At 40.4% G+C, this 12982-nt stretch overlaps 1 protein-coding gene across 5 annotated transcripts in view; it reads right to left on the bottom strand.

Moving 5' to 3' along the window:
- Positions 1–12982, bottom strand: part of PCLO (piccolo presynaptic cytomatrix protein) — a 514363-nt gene that overhangs the window by 60391 nt on the left and 440990 nt on the right. For 3 of the 5 annotated variants that reach the window (XM_073328639.1, XM_073328637.1, XM_073328635.1), the window contains exons 19-21: positions 10307–10487; positions 6441–6635; positions 5007–5189 (exon numbers count right to left, since the gene is read on the bottom strand). In XM_073328639.1, coding sequence (XP_073184740.1) covers positions 5007–5189; positions 6441–6635; positions 10307–10487 — 559 coding nt within the window. The remainder of the gene's footprint in view (positions 1–5006; positions 5190–6440; positions 6636–10306; positions 10488–12982) is intronic. The other 2 variants (XM_073328636.1, XM_073328638.1) reach the window with 2 other exon arrangements.

The raw sequence follows: 12982 nt of genomic DNA on the forward strand, positions 1-12982 counted from the left end.
CAAGATAATTAAGTCCAGAGCGGACTATGACGAGTTACAAAGGGATCAAACAAAACTGGGTGACTGGACAGCAAAATGGCAGATGAAATTCAGTGTTGATAAATGCAAAGTAATGCACATTGGAATACATAATTCCAACTGTACATAAAATGATGGGATCTAAATTAGATGTTACCAAGAAAGATTTTTGAGTCATTGTGGATAGTTTTCTGAAAACAACCACTCAAAGTGCAGTGGCAGTCAAAAGAGCTAACAGAACATTAGGAATCATTAGGAAAGGGATCGATAATAAGACAGAAAATATGATAGTGCCTCTATATAAATCTGTGGTACACCCACACTTTAAATACTGTTTACTGTTCTGGGTACCCCATCTAATATATATATAATTTTGATGCCCTTCTCTGCACCTTTTCAAATTCTTTATATTATATAGAATATATATATATATATATATATATAAGAATTCTTTATAATATATATTATATTATATTTGTTTTAAACCTGCTGCCTATTAACTTCATTGGTCTTGTGTTATTAGAAGGAGTGAATAACACTTCCTTATTCACTTTCTCTACACCATTTCATGATTTTATAGACCTATTTTATATCCCCCTTAGTCATCTCTTTTCCAAGCTGGATAGTCCCAGTTTTATTAATCTCTCCTCATATGGAAACTATTCCAGATCCTTAATAATTTTTGATGCCCTTCTCTGTACCTTTTCAAATAGAATTTGAAATAGAAAAGACTTCAGGCACATAAATAATTGATTCCATAGTCCTGCTTACCTCCCCTCTCCACCAAGTTTGGATTCAACCAATTGCCTTTGACAAGAGACAATCCAACTGAATGGTAAAGACACATTCCAAAGAATTTCGGTAATAAAACCTAGCCTCTTAAAAAGGAGTACAATGTGTCCAAATCAGGAGTGCATCACAAGATTTGGAGCTTTGGAGGACCTGGTGGTTCTATCAACTTGCTCCTTCAGCAAGCAACCAAAGAAAGAGCAGGTAGGAATTAAGTGGAGCCACATTTCTGCCTCCCATCCTAAATGTGCCAACTAGGTGATCAAGCTGGTGGAATGTGTTACTTCCTCCAATGTAACCAGAGAGCTTTAGGAGAAAGAATGCCAGCTGGTTGTCCTTCTGCAGCAATGCATCACCAAGTATCCTCAACCCAGAGCTGTGGCAAAATTACATAATCTTGGCCAACACCAAAGACAGAACCAGGGCCTGCCAGAGCAAAAAGCATGAATTACTACAAGCTCTGTATCTGTAACTCTCACATTCTTTGTGAACTGAGTATGGGGGTGGGTGGGTACAACAAACACTGATCAGTGGGATATACCATAATTTAGCCCTAAGAGTTCCATTCTGCCATCCTTCCTCACTCTGGATAATACTTTACTCCATGAGTACTCCCACATATCTGCCCTTTTATATTGATTTTTACATTATGTGTTGATTTGACCATATGTTTTATATGTATAATTTTGTGAAATTTTAGTGGGACTTCCCACAATGTGAGTAATGGTGGCAGGATAGCGTCCTACTAAAAGTGCTGCAATGTTGTTTCTTTACTCAACAAAGCAATCTTAACAATCTAGTTCTAGCACAGATGCTCCCTGGGGCTCAGGCCACTGTCTAACAGACTTTTGAAATAGGAGTTATTGGACAAAGACTCTGAGCAATTTCCTGAAATTACATGTCATTTTAAAATGGTGGAAGAAAAAAGAGCAAGACTAGCAACAGCAAAAGGTGCCAGTACTCAGGCTGGAACCAAAGACAGCCTAAGATTATTGCTGTCTGCACAGAACAGGGACAAACTGTTCTTGTTTTGACAATGACAGAAGGAGTCTGGAAAACTAGTTGTTTGTCACAATAAGAAAGCTTATTTAATTTACCCTGATATTAGGAGCCCAGAGAAGCTTGGCATAAAGCAGCTTTATTGGGCAGTAAATTATTTAAAGTGTGAAGGAGTTATCCCAAACTATGGCAAGAAATGAAAACCTGTTATTGCCTGTTAGAAACATTCAATGCTTCTGTATATGAAGGACCCTTAAGCTGGTATTTAAATTGCTACACAATTCTATCCAGTCCAAGCAATATGAAGTACCCAGAAAATCAGTTGCATTTCCATTCCAAATTAGTCAAAGCCAGTAAAATAAAAGCTACTGAGAGGAACTGCAGAATATTGCATTTCTTCTGGTAAATGGCTCAAAATTACACTGTGCTGACTAACTTATATCTAACCAAGTTTACAATGCAGTAGCATATATATCTGCTTAGTACACAACACTTCTACCTTGTTTTATATCCCTAAACTACTTACGTTTTTTTTTTCCACAGCAGTTTCTTATTTGTGTCAGGTAAAAGAAATTGAGCATAAGCAAGAAGGCAAACTCAATTAAAACCAGTCTTATCTCACTTCATGTCCATATTGCCCTTTTGACACTAAACTCCACTAGTATGCCATTCTCTCATAAGAACAAGTACACTAATGTACCATTCTCTCATGGGATACACAGTAGTGTCTCCTTGGAAGCACATAGACAATACGCAGCTGGCTATTATGAAGTTTATAGCTTGAATCCTCTACTCAGCTTCTGCAACTTTTACTTTCAATGCAGGCACCTTTGAAAGATATAAAAGAGTCTTCCTGAGCCTACAAAACGTCCTCCTCTGCGTCTTTAACACCGATCAGTCAGCTAACTGTGCAACATTTTTATGCAATGACAGAATCAAGATGAAGCCTGTTGCATTTCAGGGCAAAGCCAATCACCTTCTCTGCAGTTGCCCAAAACCATTGGCAGCAGAATTGTTGTGTAAAGAAGTGAGCTACATGCAGAGAGGCCACTGTTCTGCTTGAGCTCCCTGTACAACAGCATGTGAACTGAGAAGTGACCAACTATCTTGTATCACCTATGAAGTTAGGTAACCGCTATGAGTTTATTTTCTGGGTTCTGTACTTCTAACTTCATAGGAGTCTGCTGTCTGTATGAGCTGCTGCCATTTTTGTGTGGCAGAACTGATACGGCATCTCACATGTAAAGCTCATACTGTGTTCTTCCATCGTGTCATGCAGACTTTGCTGTTGTTCTTCCTTACTTTGTTGTTTCCGTTAATCTAAAGTAAAAGTCATTGAGACTGAAAGTGCATGGGTTGCTCTTTGGACCAAGAAAAACATATTCTATACTTTGAAAAGGCTATTTATATCAAGTCAACAGAGTAATTTATTTTGTGCATATCTCTATAACTTCATTTTATTTTTGCTATATAAGTCATTCACATTCCAGAGCTTGGTAAAAGGTCAATCAAAACAGCTTGAAGATCAAATATTCAAAATTATCTGCCATGAATGAGTTGCAGAAGAGTGACTGGCAAATAATTTTGATCAAACAAATTTGAGGACAGGGAATGATCTGGAGAACACGACAATGATGCAAAAATTTGTTGAATAAATTATACAGTTAATGCTAATTCTGAATAAAAAAACAGTTAGAACTCATGAGTTCCTGCATCCTAGCTCAGTTCACACATCTCTTAGGAAGTGCTAGACCTATCAAGAGAGAATATATTCTGATGAGATTTCCCAATCAAGGAAGGTTGGCTAAATATTGAAGCTGTTCAGAAAATCTTCAATGGGACCATTTTCCATGAGAAATTGTAGTTCCATCAAAAACCAAAAGACTTAATAAAATTATGTTGATTTTGCCAAAATTGTGTTTTAGACGGGAAAAAGTTGAGCTGATGCTTAAAGCATCTTGTCTCAACATTTTAGAAACAAAAGGTTTTGATTTTTCATATTAAAATGCCTTTTCATTTCAATTTCTTTCAGTAGAATATATAATATAATATAAAAATTTAAAAAGTCCAAACAACCCCAAACAAAATGTTTTTGGGACTTTTCCTTTGCAGAGAATTTTGAAATTTTCAGGTTTTATTCCAAATTGGAATGAAAATAAATTTCTAAATCCCAAAAGCCTCCACAAAATGGAATCTCCATTCTCTGGATAGTGCTACTAAATATGTTCTTATGCCCCATATAAACATTCCATTTGGTTGACGAACCTTCATATGTTTTGGGTTTTGCTTGCTATTAGTATTAATAATAATAATTGTTCAATAGTCTCTTTCCATTCTAGGGAGCCATGGAAAATTTGAGATAAAAACAGAAGGGTAATAAATGGGGGACTAGAAACAAAATAAGAGTTTTTGGTTTTGTTATCTTTTGCACTGGGGTAAAATAATAAAGCTGTCCTACCCATCTACTTTCGCTCAGACACCACATAGTTTAAGACTCAAGCAGTATAATCTGGACCAATTCCACAGCAGATGTAAACCAGAGAAGTGCTCCAAAAGACAATGGATTTAGCTGATTTGCATCAGATGAAGTTCTGGTTAGGAAGCAGTGGTAGATAGGTGGATGATGGCACACCTAACATGTAGGTTTGGTAGCACAATTGCCCACAACAGAGAGGAACATATTTCTACTTTAGATATTGCTAGGATACTATTCCTTTATTCCTTTCCTTTCCACTGGTATTTGCAAAACTCTGCATTTGAAGTAATGCATTGGCACTTACAACAACATGGGGTCGGGGGAGGAGAATGGCTCTGTGTCCTAGCTGGAATTCCAGCAGCAGAAGTGTGCAATTAGTATTTTATCATAACACAAGAATTGTTAAAGCATGCTTAAGCAGACCTGGTTAAAGGCATGCATTGTATTAGGCAGTGTGAACACAGTTAATCCATTTTTCAACAGAAGAGCAGGTCCCCCAGTGGCATGGAAGTGCACAAATCACGGTTCTATCATGTTATTTAGCACATTGTTTTGTTAGGAACTTACACAATTATGGTAAGATCAAGTAAAGATCTTAATTTGCTTTGACATTTACAGCAGTTTACAGAGGGTAAATAAATAATTAAACTCTGCAATGAATCAGTAGACATGGCAAGAAGGATTTTGGCTTCGGTTGGTTTCTTGGCCATGTCTTTCTGCTCACCTCCTTCGGGCTTGACTGGTCCATCAGACATCACTTTTCTGAGGGCTAGTTGGCTTTGGTCTTTGTTGTCATTGGCTGGTGGAGGCAGATTGTCAGACTGAGTTCTTTGAATTGGGAGGACTCCTGCTATGCTGTGTCTGTGCTGCTTCCTGGCATGATTAGACTGACCGCTTTTATGTGCTGCTGTGGCAGTGTGGGTGAAATGGAAACCCAGAGTATGTATCCTCAGATGGAACCAGCTTAAATGTTATTCATGCAGACAGAAGTGTTTTGTTCTGTACTTAAATAAGTAGGGTTTTCAAACACCAAAGAGACACCACATGCACAGCATTAAAGGGTGTTAAAACTGGCTGTTTCTTTATTAATAATGGTGGGACAAAGAAAATAGTTTTTCCCCCCTTTGTGTTTTATACCACAATGAGTTTATGGCACACCAACAAACTCTGAAGACAAACACCGGGAGTCCACAGTTGGAAGGTTTTAATTTGCAGAAACTAAATCCTCAACCAGTAATAACGTGCAGGTCTGAACTGTACTCTGTAGTCCTAGAATTCTGAATGGAAGGTTTGTCATTTGTGAATCTATTTCCAGCTACCAGATAAATCCTGTTCTAGCCCTAAATCAATCTGTGCATAAAGCAGCTAATGAAATTGAATCCACTACTACAGCAATTGGCTTAGAAAAGCCCAAGGAGAGTGGAATGATAAGATTATTAATTCTATTCAGTACCTAAGTTCCTTGTTAATAGTCTGGTGTATTTATTGTCGTCCCACTGTTCACGAATACGAATTTATCTGAAACGTTGTACGGAGCAGGTTGCCTTTAATAAGCCTTTCAAAAGAGTGGAATGTTAGAGACTTATAAGCAGCCATGCTTCAAATATAGGAAATTGAGTCACGTTGTTAAGTAACAACTGTTTTTTCAACCTGAAATCCTCCCCACCATTGTCCTCCAGTGTAGATGCACTGATTGTTTTCTGATGTTAATATCATGCTGTTAATGTGCTCTCAATGCATATTGGATGTGATTCTTTGAAAGCTGGAAGCCACCTATCTGAGGGTTTGATTATTTCTGTGGTTGAGATATTTAGCAACACCAAAACAACAACACACAGTGGAAGATTCCATGAGTCATGCACAGCTCTGGAATGTCATGGGCCACGAATGGAGGGAGTGATGGTGAAACAGCCAGTTTTACTGCAATCTATATAAATTTAAAAAAAAAAGACTTCTAAACAGGAGGAGTATATTGTACGTATATGTGTTCACACACACACACACACACACACACACACAAAGAAATACATTGAACAGAGTGAGCAGAGTGTTCCAAGAACGGAAACAAACAAAAAGCAAACCGGGAAGGACAGCAGGGGAAAAAGGCAACAGATGAACATTAAGCTGCCATGCTGAGGAATTTATTTGCGTCTTTTACTTGGTTGAAGGCGAAGCTGTTGGACAGCTGCTTCAGCAGCAGCGATGGCTGCCCCAGCGTCTTCAAGGTGGGTTTGAGTGACGCTGGTTTTGCTTTGGCTGCGAGATGGTCCATGAGAGCGCAGATGTCCTTCTGAAGAAGATTTAGAGCTCCCTGGACTGCTGTGAGATTTCTCAATGGTGGGCATCTGCATGTCTGATGGGGAAAAGGATAAATGGGAGTGTTACTTCTATTAAATAAATAATCTCTCTCTCTCACAAAATTGTGTTTCCAGGCACAGTTCTGAAGTGCATCACTCCAGCAGTAGCCCTAGCATGCACTGAGGCACAATTCCCTCCCTGCTTTCCTGTTGCTCTGTGGTCCAAGGTATAGTTTGCTGCTGACCTATACAAGCAGCAAATTTGGACACCTCCCATGCTGACCCAGCTTTGCTCGCTGGTGAGCTGGTGGGTGGAGCCAAAGCTTATCACATTTCCAGTTCTTCCTTACCCACCTGTGCTACAAGAAGGAAGCAGGCAAGCAGCACCATTTACCCCTGAGTGTCCAGACTCAAGTCCAAGGTAGGCCGAGCAAGTTTAGGATCTCCCTGTAGTGGTGTGCAGTTCAAGTCACAATCTAGCCCTTATATAATTATATCCACAGCCATCTCTGATTTAGACAAGAGAGGATATTGTCGTTGCAAGTACACGGTGCTTTACAGAATTGTCATCAAAGCAAACTTACACCAAAAAGAAATAAGACAGACCGTGTGTTATTACCAGAACACTATCCTCTTAGTTCGCTGCTGTCATCTGGCCTCCATTTGTACTGGTTTATCAGATGGACATTGCTCTGGTACTACATGTGTTGCAGATACACAATGTTTGCCAGCTGAGATATTGGGAAGCTGCTATATTTAGTTTGAAAAAAATATTCTGAAGAATTATACACATTGACGGTCGGTTTTGGAGACATTGAGCCTGATTCTTCACTCACTCACAGTAGTGTAACTCCACTGAATTCCACTACCTCTACTGATTTCAATGGAGTTACTCCCGATTTACACCAGTGTAAACCAGATTCTACTCAGGCCCATAATGAAGGTGAAATGAACTTACACTCATTATGATTCTTTACAAACATGTCAGTTTGACAATGTCAGACGACAACAGTTTAAATATTAGCACACATGCTCAAAACACAGTGCCATAAAATACAAAATGAAATGAAAAATAAAGCCTAATCCAAAGCAGTATATGTTTTGAATTTTGGCCAAAGACATAGGCAAATGAAAAGTACCATAAGATCTCTAATACCTATGCAGAACACATAGGATCTCACTTTATAATATACTGTTTGAAAGACGAGGAGTACTTGTGGCACCTTAGAGACTAACCAATTTATTTGAGCATGAGCTTTCGTGAGCTACAGCTCACTTCGTCGGATGCATGCCGTGGAAACTGCAGCAGACTTTATATACACAGAAAATATGAAAAAATACCTCCTCCCACCCCACTGTCCTGCTGGTAATAGCTTATCTAAAGTGATTATCAGGTGGGCCATTTCCAGCACAAATCCAGGTTTTCTCACCCTCCACCCCCCCACACAAATTCACTCTCCTGCTGGTGATAGCCCATCCAAAGTGACAACTCTTTACACAATGTGCATGATAATAAAGTTGGGCCATTTCCTGCACAAATCCAGGTTCTCTCACCCCCTCACCCCCCTCTCTCTTGTGTGGATCTCTTGTGTGATCTCTTGTGTGGACTGGACCAGGCTGAGGTTGGTGGTGGGATGGAAATTGTTGAAATCATGGTGGAATTCCTCAAGGGCTTCTTTTCCATGGGTCCAGATGATGAAGATGTCATCAATATAGCGCAAGTAGAGTAGGGGCTTTAGGGGACGAGAGCTGAGGAAGCGTTGTTCTAAATCAGCCATAAAAATGTTGGCATACTGTGGGGCCATGCGGGTACGCATAGCAGTGCCGCTGATCTCAGCCTGGTCCAGTCCACACAAGAGATCCACTTCCTGGACACTACAGTGCTAATAAACAATGGTCACATAAACACCACCCTATACCGGAAACCTACTGACCACTATTCCTACCTGCATGCCTCCAGCTTTCACCCTGACCACACCACACGATCCATCGTCTACAGCCAAGCTCTGCGATACAACCGCATCTGCTCCAACCCCTCAGACAGAGACAAACACCTACAAGATCTCTGTCAAGCTTTCTTACAACTACAATACCCACCTGCAGAAGTAAAGAAACAGATTGATAGAGCCAGAAGAGTTCCCAGAAGTTACCTACTACAGGACAGGCCTAACAAAGAAAATAACAGAACGCCACTAGCCGTCACCTTCAGCCCCCAACTAAAACCCCTCCAACGCATTATTAAGGATCTACAACCTATCCTAAAGGATGACCCAACACTCTCACAAATCTTGGGAGACAGGCCAGTCCTTGCCTACAGACAGCCCCGCAACCTGAAGCAAATACTCACCAACAACCACATACCACACAGCAGAACCACTAACCCAGGAACTTATCCTTGCAACAAAGCCCATTGCCAATTGTGCCCACATATCTATTCAGGGGACACCATCACAGGGCCTAATAACATCAGCCACACTATCAGAGGCTCGTATACCTGCACATCCACCAATGTGATATATGCCATCATGTGCCAGCAATGCCCCTCTGCCATGTACATTGGTCAAACTGGACAGTCTCTACGTAAAAGAATAAATGGACACAAATCAGATGTCAAGAATTATAACATTCATAAACCAGTCGGAGAACACTTCAATCTCTCTGGTCACGCAATCACAGACATGAAGGTCGCTATCTTAAAACAAAAAAACTTCAAATCCAGACTCCAGCGAGAAACTGCTGAATTGGAATTCATTTGCAAATTGGATACTATTAATTTAGGCTTAAATAGAGACTGGGAGTGGCTAAGTCATTATGCAAGGTAGCCTATTTCCTCTTGTTTTTTCCTACCCCCCCCCCCCAATGTTCTGGTTTAACTTGGATTTAAACTTAGAGAGTGGTCAGTTTGGATGAGCTATTACCAGCAGGAGAGTGAGTTTGTGTGTGTATGGGGGTGGGGAGGGATGTGAGAAAACCTGGATTTGTGCTGGAAATGGCCCACCTTAATTATGCACATTGTAGGGAGAATGGTCACTTTGGATGAGCTATTACCAGCAGGAGAGTGAGTTTGTGTGTGTGGTTTTTGGGAGGGGGGTGAGGGGGTGAGAGAACCTAGATTTGTGCAGAAAATGGCCCAACTTTATTATCATGCACATTGTGTAAAGAGTTGTCACTTTGGATGGGCTATCACCAGCAGGAGAGTGAATTTGTGTGGGGGGGTGGAGGGTGAGAAAACCTGGATTTGTGCTGGAAATGGCCCACCTGATAATCACTTTAGATAAGCTATTACCAGCAGGACAGTGGGGTGGGAGGAGGTATTTTTTCATATTTTCGGTGTATATAAAGTCTGCTGCAGTTTCCACGGCATGCATCCGATGAAGTGAGCTGTTGCTCACGAAAGCTCATGCTCAAATAAATTGGTTAGTCTCTAAGGTGCCACAAGTACTCCTTTTCTTTTTGCGAATACAGACTAACATGGCTGTTACTCTGAAACCTGTTTGAAAGACGCAATTTCTTAATAAAGTGGTACTGAAAAGGCCAAATTCAGCTTTGGTGTAAGCAGTTTAACTCTACTGAAATCACTGTGAGGCTGGATTTAGCTTTTAATAAAAGTATGTAGAAAATATATGCGAGTCACTCTGTTTTTCCATGGGACCCTGAAAATCACAAAAGGTTCTGTTACATCATAGATTTCTGATGACTTGTTAGGGAAATTTTTCATAGCTTTTACCCTTGGATGGGTCAGGGAAGATTCCATGACTTCTGCTCTTGATGACAGATGGCTTTGGTGATTGCTGGCTGCTCTGCCCAGAATGAGATTTTCCATGGTCAATACTTTCAGTCTGCTCCTTCAGAGGATACCACCTTGGGGTGTTGTCAAGCTGAGAGGTGCTGGATAGCTCAATCAATATCTGCACAATGACATATGATATATCTGATTAAGATATAACATGAGACACAAAGTGGACTGAATCTAATCTCAATGATGCTGGTGTAAGTCAAAAGTACCTCACAAAAATTAATAGAATCATACCAATGTAAAACCTATAAGGGGAAGATGAGATGTTAATGAATATTTGTTACTAAAGAGATCTTATATAATGTAAGAATGATGGTGAAAGGTTCTTTAAGTATTTATATGTGCTTAGTGATTATATTCAAATGTTAATATCTATTATTTTTTACCCCACAAAGGAAAGAGATAGCTATAACTTTAAATATTAAGGGAACAATTATTTTCTATTGCTTAAAAATACTGTACTCAATAATGCCTTTTAGGAATCAGAGCTGCATTGGGGAGGGGAAGACAATGCCTTGAGAGCATTGCCATGAGAGGAACAACTGTGCAGACCTTTAAATGATGTAGCCTGTGCTCCTCTGACTTTACTTTGCTGAGACCCACTGCTCTGGGCAACTAGTGCTGCTGGCAGGAGTCTTGGATGCCTTTCGAAAGATCTGTCCAGAAAGGGGAGGTTCTCTTTAGGACTCAGTCAGTGCAAAGGAGGTAGAATAGGCAATTGATTACAAACATCTTCTGACCTTAGGAAGCAGAGCTCTTTGGGGAGAGATTGAGTTCATAAAGGGGAGCAGGGAGCACAGAATAAGTTGAAGACAACTTCCAGTGACCAAAGCAAGAGTTGCCGAGGGGATGAACAATCCTCTAGACCCACTCTTTAAGGCATGAAAGAACAGCTGAGTGCTCCACCATAAACAAACAAACAAACAAACAAACAAACAAACACCTTATATATTTGGAACAGAAAAGAGGCTGTGGGGGTAAAACTTTGGGCCATATTGTAGTCTAGAAGCATCTTAAAGGAGCAGCTACTTAAGGATTCAGAGATTCTAAGGCCAGAAGGGACCACTGTGATCATTTAGTCTGACTTTCTGTGCAGCACAGGCCCTAGAACTCCCTCCAGATAATTTCTAGAGCATTACATTTGAAAAACATTCAAGCTTGATTTAAAAATTGTCAGTGATGGAGAACATTTGTTCCCCATGTAGGTACTTATAGAATTTCATGTTTTTTTTTCATGTCACTGATAAAAATATTAAATAGAATAGGGCAAAGAACAGATCCCTGCAGGATCCCACTGGAAACACGCCAGCTCAATTATGATCCCCCATTTACAGTTACATTTTGAGACCTATCAGTCAGCCAGTTTTTCATTTATTTATTATGTGCCATGTTAATTTTCTATCATTCTAGTTTCTTAATCAAAATGTTGTGTGGTATCAAGTCAAAGGCTTTATAGAAGCCTAAGTATATTACCAAAAAAAAGAGATACCAAGTTAGTTTGACAGATCTAGTTTCCATAAAACCCATGGTGATTGGCATTAATCACATTACCCTCTTTTAATTCACTATTAATTGAGTCTCTTATAAGCTGCTCCACTATCTTTCCCAGGATCAATGTCAGGCTGACAGGCCTATAATGATCTGCGGTCATCCTATTTACCCTTTTTAAAAATTGGCACATTCGCTCTCTTCCACTTTTCTAGAACTTCTCCAGTGCTCCGGAGAAGGCCTCTAATTATTGCGGAGACTAAGGGTACGTCTACACTACCCACCAGATTGGTGAGCAGCCATCGATCCAGTGGTGGTCGATCTATCATGTCTAGTCTAGGTATGATAAATTGATCCCCACGTGCTCTCCCATCGACTCTTGTACTCCACCGCCGTGAGAGGCGCAGGCAGAGTCGACGAGGGAGTGGCAGCAGTCGACTCACCGCAGCGAAGACACCGTGGTGAGTAGATCTAAGAATGTCAACTTCAGCTACATTATTCACGTAGCTGAAGTTGCGTAACTTAGATCGATCCCTCCCAGTGTAGACCAGGGCTAAAGGAGAACAGTTCCCAGCCTAAATAGCAGACAGGTATACATCAGGCCCACTGTCTGAAGCTACCAAAGGTTAACTAAGGACTGGAGGAACTCTCTCCAAGGGATACAGCTTGGAGAGTTGTCATTGATAGCTGTCCCATAAGCAGGCTACCACAGACTCACCAAAGAGGCTGGTCAGGGTGAGGCAAAGGCAAAGAGACCACTCATAGATGGAGCAGTAAGTAGAGATGAATAGTTTAGGGTGTTTAAAAAGGAATTTAGCAAAGAGTAGTGTCATGGAAATTAGGCTGAATAATGGCAGAAAATATTTCCTGATGCTGAGTTCTTGGCAAGTTGTCCTTTGGAAATGGTAGGAGCACCAAAGCACAAGAATGTTAGAATTAGACTGATCTACATACAGACCAATATTCTGTGTGGAACAGCTCTTGGTACCTGACCCCAGGATGAGGTCACTGTGTGACTGTCCTGTAGACCAAATGCTTGGATACTTAGCAGCAAGCCAGCTGGACAACAGGCAGAAGCTGTAGATAATTAAAACAGAAGCCCCTACAGGTTGTAACCCT

This window comes from Lepidochelys kempii, chromosome 1 (assembly GCF_965140265.1).
Source record: "Lepidochelys kempii isolate rLepKem1 chromosome 1, rLepKem1.hap2, whole genome shotgun sequence".
Taxonomy (NCBI): Eukaryota; Metazoa; Chordata; order Testudines; family Cheloniidae; genus Lepidochelys; species Lepidochelys kempii.